General features: G+C 40.2%; 1 protein-coding gene across 1 annotated transcript in view; it reads left to right on the forward strand.

Annotated features, from left to right (window-relative positions):
* The window catches only part of afg1lb (AFG1 like ATPase b), a 31511-nt gene that overhangs the window by 8782 nt on the left and 3271 nt on the right, over positions 1-19458 (forward strand). The window contains exons 6-10 of the mRNA XM_037750032.1: positions 2383-2482; positions 6560-6618; positions 15914-15996; positions 16802-16872; positions 18687-18787. Of these exons, the coding sequence (XP_037605960.1) occupies positions 2383-2482; positions 6560-6618; positions 15914-15996; positions 16802-16872; positions 18687-18787 (414 nt within the window). The remainder of the gene's footprint in view (positions 1-2382; positions 2483-6559; positions 6619-15913; positions 15997-16801; positions 16873-18686; positions 18788-19458) is intronic.

Genomic DNA, 19458 nt, shown 5'->3' on the forward strand with positions numbered 1-19458 from the left:
CCTCAGTCACTGTGCAGCCTCTGTGAAATTGCTCATAGGTTGTGTACATAAAGAGGTGTAACATCAAAAGAGGTTTAATTTGGCACCCGTGTGCCTCGCTGTAAACTGACAGCCGCTTGAGTAATTGGATGCTCATTTGAATATCGGCATTGGCTGACGGAGATTGCGCCATTATTTTTGTGTTCCACAAGTGCTACATCAGTCCCCCTCCACCTTTCTCATTCTGTGGGTACCCATTCTCTCTCCCTCTCCCCCTACTCATTCAGCAATCAATATTGCCCCTCATACTATGCCCATGTTGAGGGCACATGAATAAACAAATCCAGGTTGTATAAAAGGTCATTTTTAAATGATTCTTTTGAAATGAAAATAAAATCCTGCGGTCGGAGGAAATGGGGGCCCCTTCAGTGAGACACAGAGCCTTGGCTTTCTGTTGATTCTCATTACAAGCACACACAATCACTCACACACACACACACTAATTTGATGCCCCCTAGCCACCTCTCCTTACCGAAATCAAGGCTTTAACACAAATGTTAATCAAGTATTGGCAAGGGCAGTGGGGCTAATATGCAAAAGCAGAAGACTCTCCAGAGTATGAAAGGAGGCATATGTCGTGGGTATGGCCATCAGAAGTGCCTGTTATAGACAGGAAAGTAGGTAAGAGGGAGTAAGAGGAGAGGGCGGGACACAAGTCTTCCTTTTATTCAAGACATCCTAAAAAGGTTTCATGTCCTTTCTTTAAAGGAACAGTGTGTCACATTTTGGGGGATCTATTAGCAGAAATGAAATATAATATTCACAACTATGCTTTCATTAGTGTATAATCACCTGAAACTAAGAGTCGTTGTTTAGAATGAGCCCTTCATATCTACATAGGGAGCGGGTCCTCTTCACGAAGGCCACCATGTTGCACCGCCGTAGCCCAGAATTGGCAAACCAGTGGGCAACTCCGGGGTCTGAAAGGTGAAGCCAATGCGGAAGTGCGTAAAACTTGCATTCTTTCTAATAGCCAGCACTCCTCTGGTTTTAAAAAGAAGTCTTGAATCATGTTTCTACAGTAGCCCAGAACGGACAAACCAAACACTGGCTCTAGAGAGAGCCTTTCGCGTATTTACGCTACCTGAAGGCCACCGTAGTTCTCCGACACGCTTGTGAAACTGCGGTAACATGAGCCACAAAGTGCAAAACTGTGGTACCGCCAGCCGCCATCAGCAAGAGGAACGGCATTACCACGGTTTTGCACTCGGCGGCTCACGTTACTGCAGTCTTGGAAAGGGAGGAGTGAGCGGAGGGGTACTCAGTTGGTTGCAATCTGCAACTACACCACTAGATGTCACCAAATCCTACACACTGTACCTTTTAAGACGCAGTAGTAGCAAAGTAACTTGAAATGTATTTCTCAATTCACTTACAATATGGATGGTGTACTGTGAAGTAATGTTTATCCACAAAATTGCATTCTGTTTTTACAGAAATAATTTTGCAAGGGAAGGTCACTTAGTTTAGTTGATTTGTCATATTGGTAGAAAACATCAATTATTTATTGAATATAAATGACAACTGGCACGAGACTGACGACTAATTCAATTTCTTTTACAATACAGTATGCCCATGTTGTGTCATGTTTATTCAGGTGTGTTGTATACTGTACGTGCTGCTTTGACTACTGTGCAAAAGAACAACAGAGGTGAAAGAGGGAGAGATGAGAGAATAAGAACAAAAGTGAGAGCACTGGAACGGAAAGGTCAGAGCTCTTCATTTAACGGCCAGCGACTCATAAACGTCCTTGCTTCAGTATTGTCATCGACCTTTGTTTATTGTGGACTCATGGAAATGATGCAGATGAAAAAAAAGGCAGCGGAGAGTTGAATGGGATTTATGTATTATAGCCTTGTGTAGTTCATACAACACACACCTTTCTATGGCCATCTTGGATAGAGGCTTTGTGTGCCATCATGACCCCAGTCTGGATCCACATTGCTCCATTTTTCATCATTCTTTTCTTCCTCTTGTTTTCTCGCTCGCGTTCAGTCATTCTCACGTCTGCTCGGTTGATTAGCTCGGGACCGCTGCCTTGCCTCAGCTACTTGTCCTCAGCAGAAAGCCGCTTCGTGACCATTTGCAGTCAGTTCAAGTGGGTTAGGTGTGTGTGTATGTGTATGCATGCGTGCGAGCGTGAATGGCCATGACCAGACACAAAGGCTTGAATGAGCACACCTGAATGACACTAATCAACATGGAGTGTTGATGGCATGGTTTGACCTCAGACGCACACACACACACACACACACACACACACACACACACGTACCGTGGCAAGAAAAGGTAAATTATACAGTAGGTGAATGTGTCTCTTCTTCTGTGGTTCTGTTCTGTCAGGTGACCGACATCGCTGATGCCATGATCCTGAAGCAGCTGTTTGAGACGCTGTTGAAGACCGGAGTGGTGGTGGTGGCCACCTCCAACAGGCCCCCTGATGGTACGACGACTGCTGTTTGAGCACATACGTATTGTACTTTTTTTTTTAGCTACTGTTTATGAATTATATTGTTGTTACTAAACACAGTTCAGTAAATAGGTAGGATGGTTTAGCGCAAGATTGCAGGCATCAGAGCAACACTGTAGTAGCACTCTTTTCTTTTCTCGGTTTTTCTCACTATGCATGAATTTGTAAAATTGAAGGAGCATCTTAGTAACAGAAACATCATAACTACGACAACATTAATAGTAGTAACAACAAATATTAAGGTATCCTAGTATTGCAGAAACATATAATAATTGTACATAATGGTTAGGAATCACTAGAGGCCCCATGATACGATATTATCACAACTTAAGTCACTTATTGCAATTTTAAATATTTTGCTGAGTATTGCGATAAGATATATTGTGATTTTTTTACCTTTTTTCAACTGCAAATTATTCAGTTTGTCAACATCTGTTTTATCTAATAAGATACAGTTTTCACTCTGTTCATCTCAGAGTTTTCATTCACATATCTTGAGGTGAGAGGTCAAGAGACCCCTTTGAAAATGGTCATGCCAGTTTTTCATCGCCAAAATTTAGCGTAACTTTGGTGCGTTATTTAGCGTTCTTCCCAAAAAGCTAACATGACATGGTTGGTACCAATGGATTCCTTAGGTTATCCAGTTTTATATGATACCAGGACCTAGTAGGCCGTCAGATTGTTAATAGATTATATATTAAAATGTCGATACTTGACGCCAGTGTATCGATAAAATATTGCCACGCACAATATCGTGATACTGTGCTGTATCGATTTTTTCCCCCCACCTCAGCTACGAACGGTGTATGAGAACAGCCTGTAACACTAACTGCATGCAATAATGAATTCTATCTTCTATCGGAAGCTCAGCACAGAGGGACTGAGAAGGCAAAAGGCTGACAGTAAAATATTGTCAAATGAGAAGGGTACTCAAAGAGCGCAGACCTCCACCAACGCCAATCTGCTCCAAAATGTAATGGGCTCTTCCTTGGCTCATGCTACACCCTTCCACCAAGTTTCATGAAAATCAGGCCAGTAGTTTTTCCGTAATCCTGCTGACAAACAGACAAACAAACCGAACAGAAAACATAACCTCCTTGACGGAGGTAACAATGACTCGGCCCTGAAGGTCCTCTTAACTCCACCAGTAACACCATCTGCCTACAACTGAAATCACAAGTAATATTCCCCGAACATCAATGCTTGCTTCTCCACCTCCTGAACCAGTTACTTTACATACATCTACATTATTCACTTAATATTCACATAATTCTTTTATCAAAAAGTGCTTGGCTTTACAAGACAACTACATCCTGGTAATAACCAGAGGAAAAGGCGAGAAACATTTGATTCAGCTCTCACTTTTAGAGACATGACACGACCTGTGAAAGGGCTTTGATGTTGCATTTACTGCCAGCGGAGCAAGGTTGGAGGAAGAATGAGCAAGGCGGTGATCAAGGTGGAGATAAATGCATGATGTGCTATCTGACGTCTTTCTTTTTTTCGGGGGAAGATGTCGATGTCTCAAAGAGTGGGTAGGAAGTGGATGGCAGCAAGATGGCTCTCGTAGACAAAGACGCCCGTCTCTGATATTTACTAGCTATTAAGAACAAAGCGTCAAACCATGCAAACTTGATAGAGAGCCTACTTAGTATTAATTACATGGTTAATGGAACACTGAAAGCCATAAGAGACAACTGGACATGAAAGGCATACATTTTCCGTCTTTATTGATGTGGAGATGGCGGTATCAAACGGCCCTATATGTGTTTGGAGGGGGAGTTTAGAGGTAGGTTTTTGCTAGAACGGCTAAAGTAGCGTTTTATCGTTTTTATACACTGATGGGGTGTAATGAGACTGAGGAGGGTTAGGGGGATAAATGGTGTCTTTTTTGGAGTGGAACAACCCCAGTGCAGTTTACATTAATGGACTTAAAGGACCAGTGTGTAACAATTAGAGGGATCTATTGGCCGAAATGGAATATAATATTAATAAGTATGATTTCATTAGTGTATAATCACCTGAAAATAATAATTGTGTTTTTATTAGCTTAGAATGAGCGATTTATATCTATATAGGGAGTGGTTCCTCTTCACAGAGTCCACCATGTTGCACCGCCATGTTTCATGGTTTCTACAAAAGTCCAGAACGGCCTGCTTCATCACCCACTTCCTTCATACACCCATACTCTCTAAGCACTGGCTCTGCTCCAAATGACCTACGCCACTCTTACAACACCGGGCTCTAGATAGGACCGTTCCCGGTTTCGCATCAGCCACCGTAGTTCTCTTACATTCATGGCACACGAGAGAGGCTTCGGTTGGTTGCAAACTCAACCTCACCGCCAGATACCGCCAGATCCTACACACTGCTCCTTTAAGTTTAATTTAAATGGAGCTGCAATGATTAATCGATTAATTGATTAGTTGTCAACTATGATATTAATCAGTTTGAGTAAAAAAAGTCAATTTTCTCTGATTCTAGCTTCTTAAATGTGAATATTTTCTGGTTTCTTTACTCCTCTATGACAGTAAACTGAATATCTTTGAGTTGTGGACAAAACAACACATTTGAGGACGTCATCTTGGGCTTTGGGAAACACTGATCGTCATTTTTCACCATTTTCTGACATTTTATAAACCAGATAACTAATCAATTAATGGAGAAAATAATCAACATTTTAAAGCATATATCGTTTGTTGTCTTAAAGGAATAGTTTGACACTTTGGGAAATACACTTATTTGCTTTCTTGCTGAGAGTTAGTTGAGAAGATTAATACCACTCTCATGTTTGTACAGTAAACATGAAGCTACCATTATCAAATATAGGTTACCGTAGCTCAGCACAAAGACTGGAAACAGGGGGAAACAGCTAGCCTGGCTCTGTCCTACGGTCACAAAATCCTCCTACAAATACAACAAAAGCTCACATATTACAACCATGTAATAGACCCGCCAGTCCACCAGAGGATAGCATGTGAGTGTCATGTTTTGCCTCGCCAGGCAGGGGGCAACAAAACCACACACTTAGGTTTAGGCAACAAAAACACTTAGTTAGGTTTAGGAAAAATTTCATGGTTGGGTTTAAAATAAGTACGTAAACTAAATGAAATACCTACGGAAACAACGTAACATCAGTACGGAGCACACGTGATGTTGTCACTAACTTAACTTCCAAACAAAACACAGATCTCCTGACTGAAAGTCCTGTGTTTGTTGGACTTGTTGGAATTTTACACTTCGGCTTGTGAACAGATTAAACATGCGATGTATATACAGTATAACGTGTCTATTTGTGAACTTTAGAGGTGCTGGTAGGCTTTGTAACATTTGAACAGAGCCAGGCTAACTATTTCAACCTTTTTCCAGTCTTTGTGCTAAGCTAAGTTAACTATCTCCAGCTTCATATTTACTATACAGACGTCAGAGTGGTATCGATCTCCTAAAAAAAACTCTCAGTAAGAAAGCGAACAAAGGTTTGTCCCAAAATATTGAACTACTCCGTTAACCTTGGCAATAGTCTCGTAGACGGCACAGTCCATTACAGTATGTGAGTTATCAAGTGAGTGTGTCAGGTCCCACTGTAGTAAGCTTAAGCCCAAACATCAACGACGAGCGCTTGTTTACGTCCGCAGCTGGAGAAAGCTTAAGCCTCGATGTGTGTCCGTGGGTGTGTGTCTTTGTCCGTGTTTGTGTGTGAATCCCTATCTGTTTTATCTGTCTATCAGGGATGCTACTTCAGATGTAATTTGTTCCAGCCGAGCTAATTGAAACATCTATTCAGCGGGCTGCTGTGGACATTGTCCGCGCTGAAAAGGCGACAGTCCTTTCTCTCGCCACCATTGTTTGGGAATGTAATGAATTTTATGTTGCTGCCGCTGCCGGTAGAGAAATCCATTTTTCTCTCCTGGTCCCAGTCCTTTTGTCGTGCCTCCCCACCCATCCTTCAGTTCATCAATAGCCACTTTATCTGCCAATCTGCGGCGAGGGAATGACATTATTAGGAGGCTAAACAGCAGCTCTAATACAGGCCCTCCCCTCCTCTTTCAGATCTGTACAAAAACGGACTTCAGAGGGACACCTTCCTACCTTTCATCGACGTGCTGAAGGTAGAGACAAAGTCATCCCTCTCTCTTGTCGTGTTAATTAATTCATTTGTTTATCACACACACGTACACACACTTGCATGTGTCCCTCTGTCTTTTTTTGCAAGTTGCTCTTTAGTGGTTTGATGTTTTCTGCTTCCTGGATGCCTCGCACAGTGTCACAAAGCTGTCTTTGATCATACCAGGGCACGGTGAAAGACTCACCGAGAGAAAGGTAGGGCGAGATGGAAAGAGCGCGAGTGAGTGAGCACAGGTAATGTGAATGAGAGATGGGCGGACGAGCTGAGTGACTGACCCACACTGCTTGCATTTCAAAAGTAAAAGATGGGGGGGGCGAGAGGAGAGGAGAGGAGAGGAGTGATGCGGTGGTTAGCATTTCCAGCGAAAAAAATCTACTTTGCAATTTAAGCAGGTAGCGCCATTATCCTGCCTGCATCTCAGATGATCATTGATGTGTTTTGGAGTGATCATGATCATAAATAATTGCATAATAATTTGTTGTCATGCATTTTGCAACAGAGGAGGGCAGCATTCTTGCACCTTTTATTGGTATTTAGTCTAAATAGTAACGGCAAGCAATGTCCAACTGTAGTGTATTGGGCCACAATGACAGTTGCTTATCAGGGCAAACAAATGTAATGTCTAATGCACGTACAGACATACACTTTTCTTTTTACATACAGACCTATAAGTTCTCAGTTAAAGTGTGGCTGGGTTAAACTCACAGTTGATATAATGTAACAGATAAATGCTCTCTTGGGACTGAAGTACTGATCAGCCCTCAAAGTGCTACTTGAATTTTATGGCTTAATGAAGGAAACCGTTTTTAAATTTCATTATTTACTATAGATAATAGACAAATTTACACCTGTATTAAAATTGTATTAGCACAATGATTAGAGCCATAGACTAATATATCACAATATATTGGTCTTGGTTTACAATATTTCAAAAACAAAATATCACTGATATATTTAGATGTACTATAATCGTGAATATGTAAAAAAAAAAAAAAAAACCTTACATAATGAAGGCATTAATTTAGAAAGCATAATTTTTACACAAACTCGGTTTAGCATAGCATCACATCTCAGCAGTGATGTAACTAAGTACATTTACTCAAATACTTAAGTACAATTTTGAGGTACTTTAATTGAGTATTTCCATTATCTGCTGCTTTATATTTCTACTACATCTCAGAGGGTAATATTGTACTTTTTACTGCGTAACATTTATCTGACATCTTTACTTTACAGATTTATATTTTGGTTTAATAATCTGAATCAACTAAGACACTGTGATATATTATTGTAGATTAAGCTGCCCAGCAGTAAAGTGTTTAAAATACCATAACCAGCTGCATTATTAATGTGATGTACACAGTAATGCATCAATAATTATAATCCAATAATATAATTTATATTATTCTGACATGAGCCATTCTGCATAATAATGAGTACTTTCACTTTTGATACTTTAAGTATATTTTGATTCTAATACTTTTGTACTCAAGTAAGATTTTGAATGCAGGACTTTAACTAGTAACAGAGTATTTTTACAATGTGATATTACTAATTTTACTTAAGTAAAGGTTCTGAGTACTTCTTCCACAACTGCATCTGAGCAATAGTTGTCATTGTTTTGTGTTATTAATTGATTTACAATAATAAATATACAGTATACATACATTTGCATAAAGCAAGCGTATTTGTCCACTCCTGTATTATTAAATACTTCACAAATCTCCCTTTAAGGTACCTTTAATTAATCATGATTAAATATTTTAATCGAATGACAGCCCTAATTCTAATACTTTTGTACTTTTACTTAAGTAAGACTTTGAATGCAGGACTTTTAGTTATACTATGGTATTACTACTTTTACTTAAGTAAAGGTTCTGAGTACTTCTTTCACAACTGCATCTGAGCAGATTTAGGTACAACTGGTAATAATAATAATAATAATAATAATAATAATAATAATAATAATAACAACAATAATAATAATATATAAAAAAAAAACTGCCTCATTACATATCTCAAATTGAAGGACTCTAAAATATGAGTTTATATTTATAACATGAGCTGATAGGATGCTTTCTGAATTCTCACTATTAGTCTGATTGGCCTAAATGTCCATTATTGGTCAGGCTCTAGATATGATCATAAGTATGTTTTTGCAAGATTAGACTGATCTCATCACATGCATCTGTTACCTGATACATCACAAACCTCACTGTGAGTACCGCTGTGTATGAAATAAGAAATAAATAGAAGGAAATCACAACATGGGTGCTTTAACTAGAGGAACATGGTTGATCTGCAGTGCCCAGGCTGCGGACAGTTTCAGGTCATCACTGTATTTTCAAACACACACACACACACACACACACACACACACACACACACACACACACACACACACACACACATGTCAACGCAGAACAACCGTGGAGGCCTAGGAGTCACCCTGCTCCCCACCCACTCTCCCAGCAGCACCCTTGCCCTCTCTAATCCACCCTCATCAAGGTCCTGAATGCCTGTTGTCCCTCTCTGCCCCGCACTACCTCCTCTCTTTCAGGGTCCCATGTTCCCCTTTGTGAGGCCATCTGGTTTTCGGAGTCAGGGTTTTTTTGGGGGTGCACGGCGTTCTCTATAGCGGCCTGTTCTGTAACGTTAAAGCGTGTTTTAGCCGGGTCACGCTGCTAACTAGCTGACCCTTGATAGATTGAATTAATGCTTGCAGGGTGCGTCGGTGCTCTCGTATGTGCGTGCCTGAGTGTGTTTCTATAGCGGGCGACGGAGGGAGTGAATGAGGGTGTTAAAATGTAAAAATAGCCTCTGACCTCTCCTCCCTATCACCTGAGCTGGAGTGGTAGAGGTTAATCCACCGCCTCTGTCCGCCTGGGTTGACGTCTTTATTTAACTATTGACTTCTGATTAGCTGGGACCCCCTTTTTCCTCCCCATCTCCCCCTCCCCCCCCAAATCATCCTAATCTTAAAAATAAGAAATCATTAGATCAAGTACAAACTTTTAAGTAGATCCACTTGCCAGATATGGTCCTAAAAGTCTCTTTTCACTTTTTAGTTTGTTTTCTAGCTTTTCCATCCATTCAGTCATTTGTAATTTCGTGTCCTTTTCAGTGTCTCTGTGGACTCCATCAGGAAACCTATTCAGTTGTTGAGGCTTCTTTTTCTTTGTAGCCATGGCAAAGCTCAGAGTTCTGTAAAATACAGGGTTTAAGGGCTTTTTTTAATGGACACTGCCAGTATTGTAACTAAGACACTCTTTCTCTCTCACAAACTGTCCTCCCTCTCCACTCCACTCCTCATCGCCCATCCTCTCTCTAGCCCTCTATCCCTGCTCTTTATTCTATTACTATCCTGCTCTGCTCGCTGGCTTTACTCACCCAAGGTCAGGTCTCTGTATTTTGGTAGCAGAATAGTGACTTTACAATGCTGCCGAGGGGGGGAAAAACATGACAACAACCCTGAGGCAACTTTGAGTATCTGTGGGTTTCCTGCTGTTTTTAACCCTTCTTTTGATCCATTCTGCTTCCCCTTTTTTTCTGTGTCATTGTTAATAATTGGTGTGTGCTGTGCAGTTGGTGATGAGAGAAAAAGAAATATATAAATAACAACAGGATGATAGAGAAAGAAAAATGATGAATGAGAGGGATGTGGTCCTCCAGTGAAGACCTTGGTGAGAAGGACTGCCTGTGAAGAGCCGGCAGCCTGCCAGCTCAAATCAAATGGATGTTGATATTTGACGACTCTCATTGTCTTCCGGAGCATTTAATGGCAGGGCAGTGCCCCTCACTGTACGCCTCGAGGGCGTACCTCACTTCTTTCATATCAGTGTCTCGCTTCTACAAAACTGAACGATTAATAAAGGACAAATCGATTTTTCTCCTTTTTGAATACGAGGAATTAATTCTGGCTCTGTATTTATCGCCTAATTTTGAATTGATCCCGTTACTTTTTGACTAACTGATGATTTCCAGTGTTTTATTACAAGTGTGGGCACATGTCAGATGTGTTTGATCAAGCGTGCATGCACACAGGTGCATTATTGTGTACTGTGTGTGTTCATTTGTAAAGCAGCACACCTGCTATCTGAAGGTAACACTTGAAATGTCGCTCTCACTTCTAACTTCACCGACATTTGGACATTTAAAGCCATTTTTCTATACTTGTTATTATGCTCTCTGCATAGACTCTTGATCAACCCGCTCGCCTCTTCATGTTCTGCCGTGTTTTCACATTTGTAACATTATAAAGCAGAATGTTATGAATTAAAATAGATTCAGATATGGGGGGTCATAAAGTTGTTTACAGGTTTTTATGCCTCAGTAATACGTTGTTGATCAGCACATAAGACAAAACACCTAAAAAAACAGAGTGAATTACATTAAATTAACTAAATGGCAGACTAAAGTACAAATTAGGGCTGTCAAAGTTAACGCGATAATAACACACTAACGCAAATTCGTTTTAACAGCACTAATTTCATTAACGCATTAACGCAATCGATATTTTGGAGGTTGCTGCGGGCTCAGTTTTAAAGCTAGATTGAAGATACTGGTATCATATGAAACTAAAAAACCTAAATACTCCATTGGTACCAACCATGTCATACTAGCTTGTCAAGAAGGAGGCTAAATAACGCTCCAAACTTACGTAAAATTTTCTGGAGGAAAATCTGTCGTGACCATTTTCAAAGGGGTCCCTTGACCTCTGACCTCAAGATATGTGAATGTAAATGGGTTCTATGGGTACCCACGAGTCTCCGCTTTACAGACATGCCCACTTTATGATAATCACATGCAGTTTGGGGCAAGTCATAGTCAAGTTGTTTCGTATTGTTAATTGATTTCCAATCATAAATATATGCATACATTTATAATAAAGTAATTTTCGATCAATCTTGATGTAATATTGGGGAAATGTGGCAGTAATTCAATTTGCAGACTTGTAAAATGAAGCGTTACCGGAGCCTCTGTTGGCCAGGTGCAGGTAGCACCGACTCCACCGAGCTTTGGAGCGGTTCGGTTTTTGGGCCTCATCAGAGCTCGAGAGGGGTTGAGGGTGGGGGGTCCAGTGGGGTCCTGGATCACGAAAGGTGGGGCCTCCAGCTCAAAAGATGTTTCCCCAAGAGGAGCAGCCGAGGCAGGGGGAGGTTGTGAGAACGACCCCTCAGAACAAACCATCGCTGGCCCAAGGCGGTCACACTTTAAGGGAATAGATCATTAGGTGTAATTAGGGTGTTCACATTGTCACGTACCCCCCGACTGCCCAAGAATGAATAAAATCACCAGATACACCCCCACTCTCACACACACAGCAGCTCCCCAGTTAGTGAAAACACTTTGATGTCAGAAGAGTCGTCCAGAACTTGCCAGCATAAAGGCAGTGTTTTAAGCTTTCTCTCTTTTCTCCCCCGTCTCTCTCTCCCTCTCTCTCTCTCGACCCCTCTTTCCCTCCCTCCCTCTTTTCTTCTGTCCCTCCACACAAGGCTGTAAGACACACATGGTTGAATGAGCGACAACCTTTCCCCTCCTCCTCTCTCTCCCCCGCTCTCCCCCCTTCGTCTCTTTTTCAGCCTTCCCACCCCGCATTTCTTTGAGGCCTGGTCAATTCTCCGGGCCAAACAAAAAAAGCATCAAATGTTTTCTGCTGCTGGGTAATGAGGGAGTGGACCTCATCAGGGCCCAATAGTCAGCTATCCTTGGCTTTTGTTGCAGCTCAATGGCACCGCGCTCTTTGAAAAACTCAAAAGCAACTTTTTGAGGAGTAAAGGATAGAGAAAGATATGGCGTAGAGGGGAGGCAGCGACAAAAAGGAAAAAAAAAAAGAAGCCACTCTGTTTTTATGCTAAACGGCTGTCCAGAGAGAGCAGTGGACAGCTTGGACAATGACATGATTGGAGCTACATGTGTTTGGATGACTTTCTTCTAAAGAGACTCTGATTCTCATGTCTGTCATCTCTCTCCCTCCCCTCTTGTGTCTGAGTTCCTGAATGCGTCCGTGCGAGTAGTGAAACTCTTAATTTGCAGTGCCGCTGCTTTTCAGCTACACAAACTGTAGGACCAGTTTTCACACCACTGGTACAAAAAGATGATATTTTGGCTTGACTCATGGTGATAATTAAACTGGGACCTAATCATTATTTTCCTTATTAATTTAAACTGTCAATTATTTTTTTGATTAAGAGATCAAAATGTAAAAAAAAAAAAAAAAAAGAATATGGCCAAAATCTTCTATCATGATATAGGTAATTTCATATCTTGATAATGATATATATCACCATATAGCATGTTTTCTGGTTATTCAATAAATAAATAGTCTGTATTAAATTACCACATGTAAAGCCTATTTTGTATACTCTTGTGTGAATTAAATACTTGAACAGTACTGAGTATTTTCTCATTTTAAGTGCAAAATTAACATAACAGTGAAATTATAGAAACCTTGTTTTGACGATATATATTGTCCTATTGCCCAGCCCTATAAACAAATGCCCCTCACAGTTTCCCAGAGTGCAACGTGACATCTTCAGATTGTTTGTTTTGTCCAACCAACAATTCAAAACTAAAATATTTTCAATTTACAATCATATAAAACAGAATAAATCGGCAAATTCTTTTAAGAATTTACTTAGATTTTAGCTATTGTAGACTAAACAGAGTGACACAGAGAACAAGCCGGTCTCATGGGAAGGTGTATAAATAGCACAACATTACACCAACATTACACGTGTCATGAGGACGCATTTCAGTCATTTGTACGCCGCTTTTCGTGTTTCATTTGTACGCCACGCGACAAAACTCAGGTAACGTCGATAGTTAGGTTTAGGACACAAAGCCACTTAGTTAGGTTTAGGAAAAACGTCATGGTTGGGCTTAAAATAAGTATGTAAACGAAGAAGTAAATAATGTACAGAAACAAACACACTTACAAAAGAAAACTCCAGTCTCCTGGTTAAAAGTCTTGTGTTGGTGGACCCATCCACATCCCCACCCACTCGCCATAAGCGGTCTTTCTTGATTAATTGTTCAATTGATTAGCCTGTAAAATGTCTGAAAATACAAAAAAAATCAATCACAATTTCACAGAGCTAAAGGTGACGCCTTTGAATCGCTTGTTTTGTCCAACAAACCCAAAAGCAAAACCCAAAGATTTTATCAATTTACAACGATATAAAACAGCAGAAAATTCTCACCCAGTGAATGTTTGTTATTTTTGCTCAAAACGACAAATTCATCATCAAAATTGTCGATTAAATAATCAAGTTATCGCCTCATCGTTCCAACAGTACACTTGACAAGTAGATGTTTCTATGAGATTGTTGTTGTCCAGCTGTACAGAGCAATATACAGAATAAGCTAAAAGGACAGTTGGAGCTGAGACTGTAAAGTAGACGGGCGAGGACTGGAGTCTGTGAGAGGAGCGTGACGGTGGAGTGGGTTGGGGAGACCACACTGTGTAGGCGGATGAAATCTTGGAGGAGTGAGAACTTGACAATCCCCTCAAGATGGATAATCAAGTAATGACCCGCGAGGCCTCAGCCTTATCTGATTATAAATAACCAATGGAATCATCATCGCTGATTGTGTTTCCATTCCTCCTTCTTTCCTCTCTCTTATTTGTACCTCGCTTCTCCGTCAAGAAACGCATCAGCCGCCTTTACCGTAGCCACTTCATAAAGGGAGGGAGTAGAAGATGGCAGGAGAAAAGACAAACTGAGACTCTAATGATGTGCCGGCGATAGTGACAAGTTTTTTTTTTCCCATTTTGGAGGGACTATTTACCCGTTGGTGGGGTCACAGTAGGTTGATGAAATGACACCTCCCTTTTGTGCGTGGGGGAGGGCGAGTTTGTCAGGTTGTTATTAAGCCTGATTCAGCCAATTGGCTCAGAGTGGGAACCCCGTTTGTGTGAGCGGACACGGAGATAAAAAGTTGACAGCGGAGAAGAATAGAGTATTTCCGTCCCCTTGCTTTGTGATGATTACTAATTATCCTGCAGCTTAAGGAGGCCAGTGGCAGAAATTCACTGATTTCATAATTTCCCCGGAGCTGTCGGCGAATACTCAGTCAGCCGGCAATGGCTTGGATGGGATGATATGCAATTCCTTTCTTTTCTTTGATAGAATGGTGGAGATGATGATTATAGTTTGCGGTGCACTCCCTGACATGAATCCTGTTGACGTTTTACACTATCTGCAAAAGTTTGAACCCCGCATCGCAAGTTCACCCCTGCTGTAACACACTTGAATAGCGGCAGGAACAATAGAGCGGCTCAATAAACCATGAAGAAGTGACACAAAAATCCCGGCGCTGTCAGAGGAGAGAAAGATGTCTACTGCCTTCTGTGTTGGATTTGTTCACTTGCTTCTTAGGTGCTCTTTGTCCATGAAAGATGAGCAGTAGAGTACTGTATTATAATGTTGGCTCATACTACAGCATTACATGGTAAGATTCAAAAATCATGTAGAAACATGAGAATTTAATTCATAAGAAAAACAAAATAGACAAACTCAGTTATCTAAAAAATTTCCACGAGACGATCAATCTGAAACTAAATGATAGCATCTAATCTGATGGCCTCCTGACGTTTATTCCATTTGTATGGTGCACATTTTCAGTATTTCCTTTCCATATTTTCAATACTTCTCTGATAACTTGTATGTGCCATATACTAAATATCACCTTTAAATCAGATTTAAAGGATAGGTCTGGTGATATTTAATAATTTTCTTATTGCGTATTCATCAGTTTAAAGGCTGTGTATAACGTAACATCAGTACGGAAAACACTAAAATAAAAAAAAATTAAAAAACACGTGACAAATATCAGTAACGTCACTTACAAAACAAAACACCAAACAACAAATTTTTCCTTTTATATTTAACTTATAATTAGAATAATTATAACCTAAATATTCAGATTTTTCTACCACATCATAAATACAGAAGTTTTTCCTTCCAGCATTGCTTTTAAAATAGACCGGCATACTTTTAATATTTGACTAATGTTTTGGTAAAGGAGGTTGCGCTTCAACAATGGGATTCACAGTGGAGTGCTAGCCCCAAAGTCCAATAAGCATAAAAATGCGATAGGGTAGCACATCCAAGATTTCAAAATCAAGAAGGACAAAATTACTAACATTTCACTTGTTTAATTGGCTCACATCACAATAGACACAATTGGCACGGAGCCTTCTTCAGAGCATTAATTAGCGTTAAAGCGTTTAATATTTGACCTTTAACCGACTTTTCATGTTTGTGCGTACGCAGGAGTACTGCCACACCGTCTGCCTAAACTCTGGGATTGACTACAGGAGGCTGGACAACGCTGCAGCAGGGAAACTCTACTACCTGTAAGACACACACACACACACACACACACACACACACACACACACTAATATTGGTCGCATTTGCTCCTCTGTTTGCAGTCCAGCTCAGCTCTGAGGCTGTGCAGAGGTCTGGTAAAGAGTCAACATTAACCTGCATCCACAACATGCACACACACACACACACGTTCACACACACACACACACACACAGGAAATGTTTGTGCACATCATCGAGATTGATTTTTTTTTTTTTAAAGGACAGAAAGAGAAGGCAAACAGATGGATAAATGGGTAGAAACAGACTGGGAGATTTATAAAGACCTACATTACCTTGAGAGATCCATGAAAAGAACGAAAGAGGAATCAATAGAATATGAGAAATGGTAGAGCTTTAAAAGCTAGCTTTCTATTTTCGTCATTACGTATACGCTGTTAGGAACAACAAACAAGGTATGAATGACACTGCTGTTGCTCATCGCTGTGTTGGAGCTTTCAAGTGCTTTCGTCCTTTCACTGTATGTAAATAGAGCGCATCACACACTTTTACCTGGAGTTAAAACACACACACACACACACACACACACACACACTTTACCGTCTAATTTGGATGTGTATTCACAGGCTAATGCTCGTGTTTAGAGCCTAACATCCTGTTTATTACTGATGGAGTGAAAAGCTAAGTACCCCCCCTCCTGTGCTCTCCTTTCTGCCATCGTTTGATGTGGCCACTTCAGCTTTATTAATTTCATATCCTATTTTGTCTTCTCTGTTTCGTTGCCTGTGTGTCTGTGCGTGTGTGTGTGTGTGTGTATGTGTGTGTTGTTCAGCACAAGGGAGCCTGGTGCGGAGGCCTTCATGGATGCGCTGTTTGAGGAGCTGGCCATAAGTCAAAAGACTGGTAAGGAAGATAGAAGACTTGTCCATCAGTCATCTTACTCCATTACATAAATTCTACATGTGACCTGACCGCCATGTTGAAAACAGTCAAGACAAAACCGAGCACCGCCCACGGGCCAGAGCAAACTTTCTTATTTTACAGCTAAACAGTACGCTACAAGATGTCTCTGGAAACATTTGAGGCGAGAAATAGACATTACAGTAACAGAATATTAATTAATATTTAATCAGCGCTGCCCAGTGATCGACAGCTGCTGTAGAGACTCCTCGGCTCTGATTTGTTTTCCTTGGGGCACGTTGATATCTTGCAAACGCCATCAGGAGCACAGAATCAGGCAGAGGAATATCATTTTTTTTTCAGATTATAGTGACCATTTTTAACTTTTTATCATATTTGCTCAAAGTTAGCAGCTTTAATGTTTTGAAACATAAGCAGCCGGTCAATAAAGTTTATGTAATTGGATTTATCTGTGCAACAGTGTGCTCATCCACTGTGATAACATCTGATTTGTTTCACACATTTAAGGATATCTTTTCACACAAAACCAAGGAAAAGGCCAAACCTTACAATTTGTTTTCCTGTCTCATAATACTTCCCTGCCCTGTGGCTCTCATCCCCACATGAACCTTACAAATATATACTTTGTTTTTGAGAAATGAAGCAAACAGGAGTAAATAGTGCATTTGTTGGGGATTCTCAGCCACAAATTTAGGGCTCTATTTTTTGTTTTTTTGGGGGAAAAGGGGGTTGCCTTTATATGACAGTGTAGAGACACAGACTGGGGGGAGAGAGAGAGAGAGGGGTATAACATGCAACAAAGCTCTCAAGGCTGGAATTGAACCTGGGACGCCGCGGTAATGTAGCACACACTGTACCCACTCAGCTACAAAGGCGCTCCAGCTTTGGTGCTCTATTGAGTATAAATAGCAACAGTATCAGGGCTGGGAAATATATTGATATTATATTGATATCGAGATATGAGACTAGATATTGTTTCAGATTTTGGATATCGTAATATGGCGTAAGTGTTGTCTTTTCCTGGTTTTAAAGGCTACATTACAGTAAAGTGATGTCATTTTCTAAACTTACCAGGCTGTTCTAGCTGTATATTATTTGTCTTTATACTCACTTAGTCATTATATCCACATTACTGATGATTATTTATTAAAAATCTCATCATGTAAATATTTTGTGAAAGCACAAATAGTCAATTACAATATCGTTGAAATATCGATTATCGAGGTATTTGGTCGAAAATATTGTGATATTTGATTTACTCCATATCGCACAGACCTAAACCGTTTGGTATCATATTGTGTCTTTTTTAACAAAACAAAGTGAGTTTTCTACACAAAACTAACAGGCTTGGTTGTGTATTATTCCAGGACACTTGTCATTTAGCTTTAGAGCTAAACTAAACCTAAGGCCTCAAGTTCAGAAAAGTTGAAATTGGATTTTGAATTCAGTTTTAAAGGTTTTAAAACGTTGGATCAGGGTTTTGCCGTTGCTGTTTTCTTTCAGCCACCAGTTTCAGTTTTCATTGTTAAATTTTAAGGTTTATTTCTAGTTTAGAAATTGGCTGTTTTTTTTCCCCGTATATTTATAACATTTGTAGACACACTGTAGAGAAATTTGCTTTGTAATGTAATAACAGAAGGTTGAAATGAGGAGGATTTGACTTCTGTGGTCTAAAATCAACTGTAGCTTTCATTCCTTTATACATTTTTTTAAATAAAATGATTCAATTGTTATTGTGACGATAAAAACTGTATGATATGAGGGTCAGTTATTTTTTGGGGTTTGTGTTTCCATAGTTACGGGCCCTCGGGTGCTCACAGTGCTGGGCAGAGATGTGACTCTGGCAAAGACCTGCGGCTCCATCGCCGACTGTACTTTTGATGAGCTGTGTGGCAGAGTGAGTGTTTTATCCTGGTTTGTTTTGTCTTATAATTCTGTAATTGTAAAACAACGTTTTCAAGAGTAACACAATAACAAATATTCTCAACAATAATACTAATCTTTAGATATATATATATATTTAATTTTTCTCAAAATGTTCACAAAGAACATTAAAAGAGAAAGACAGCATAAATGAAAAAAACATCTCCAAAAAAATATAGTTACGATACAGGAATGGAGCAATGGAGTTGACACACACACACACACACACACACACACACACACACACACACACGGTTCATTCTCACACACAGAATCCACTCACCACTAATCAAAACTGCTCAAATTCAAAGCACTTCTCTTCCCTCTTTATTATTCGGTTTCTTCCCTCCTGTGTACTTATTGTCCAAGCCTTTGCTCTCAAACTGAATCACCTTCCCTCAATCTCAGTCCCATTTTCTGCTCAATGTCAAAAAGCAAGTCTATTGACAATTTAGTGAATAGTTGAGCCCATTGTGCCTCAAATAAAGCGGTATGGTACAGTAAACCGCAGTGTGTGTAGTGTCTCAAGCCTGATGGACAGCGGTGAGCTCTTGCAGGCATCTGAGCTTCAAGGCTTCTTCTTCTCTCTGACTGTACGCCGGATGTTGGCACGTCCACATTAATTTTGAGAGCAATCATCCTGAA

This window comes from Sebastes umbrosus, chromosome 18 (genome assembly GCF_015220745.1).
Source record: "Sebastes umbrosus isolate fSebUmb1 chromosome 18, fSebUmb1.pri, whole genome shotgun sequence".
NCBI classification, from domain to species: domain Eukaryota; kingdom Metazoa; phylum Chordata; class Actinopteri; order Perciformes; family Sebastidae; genus Sebastes; species Sebastes umbrosus.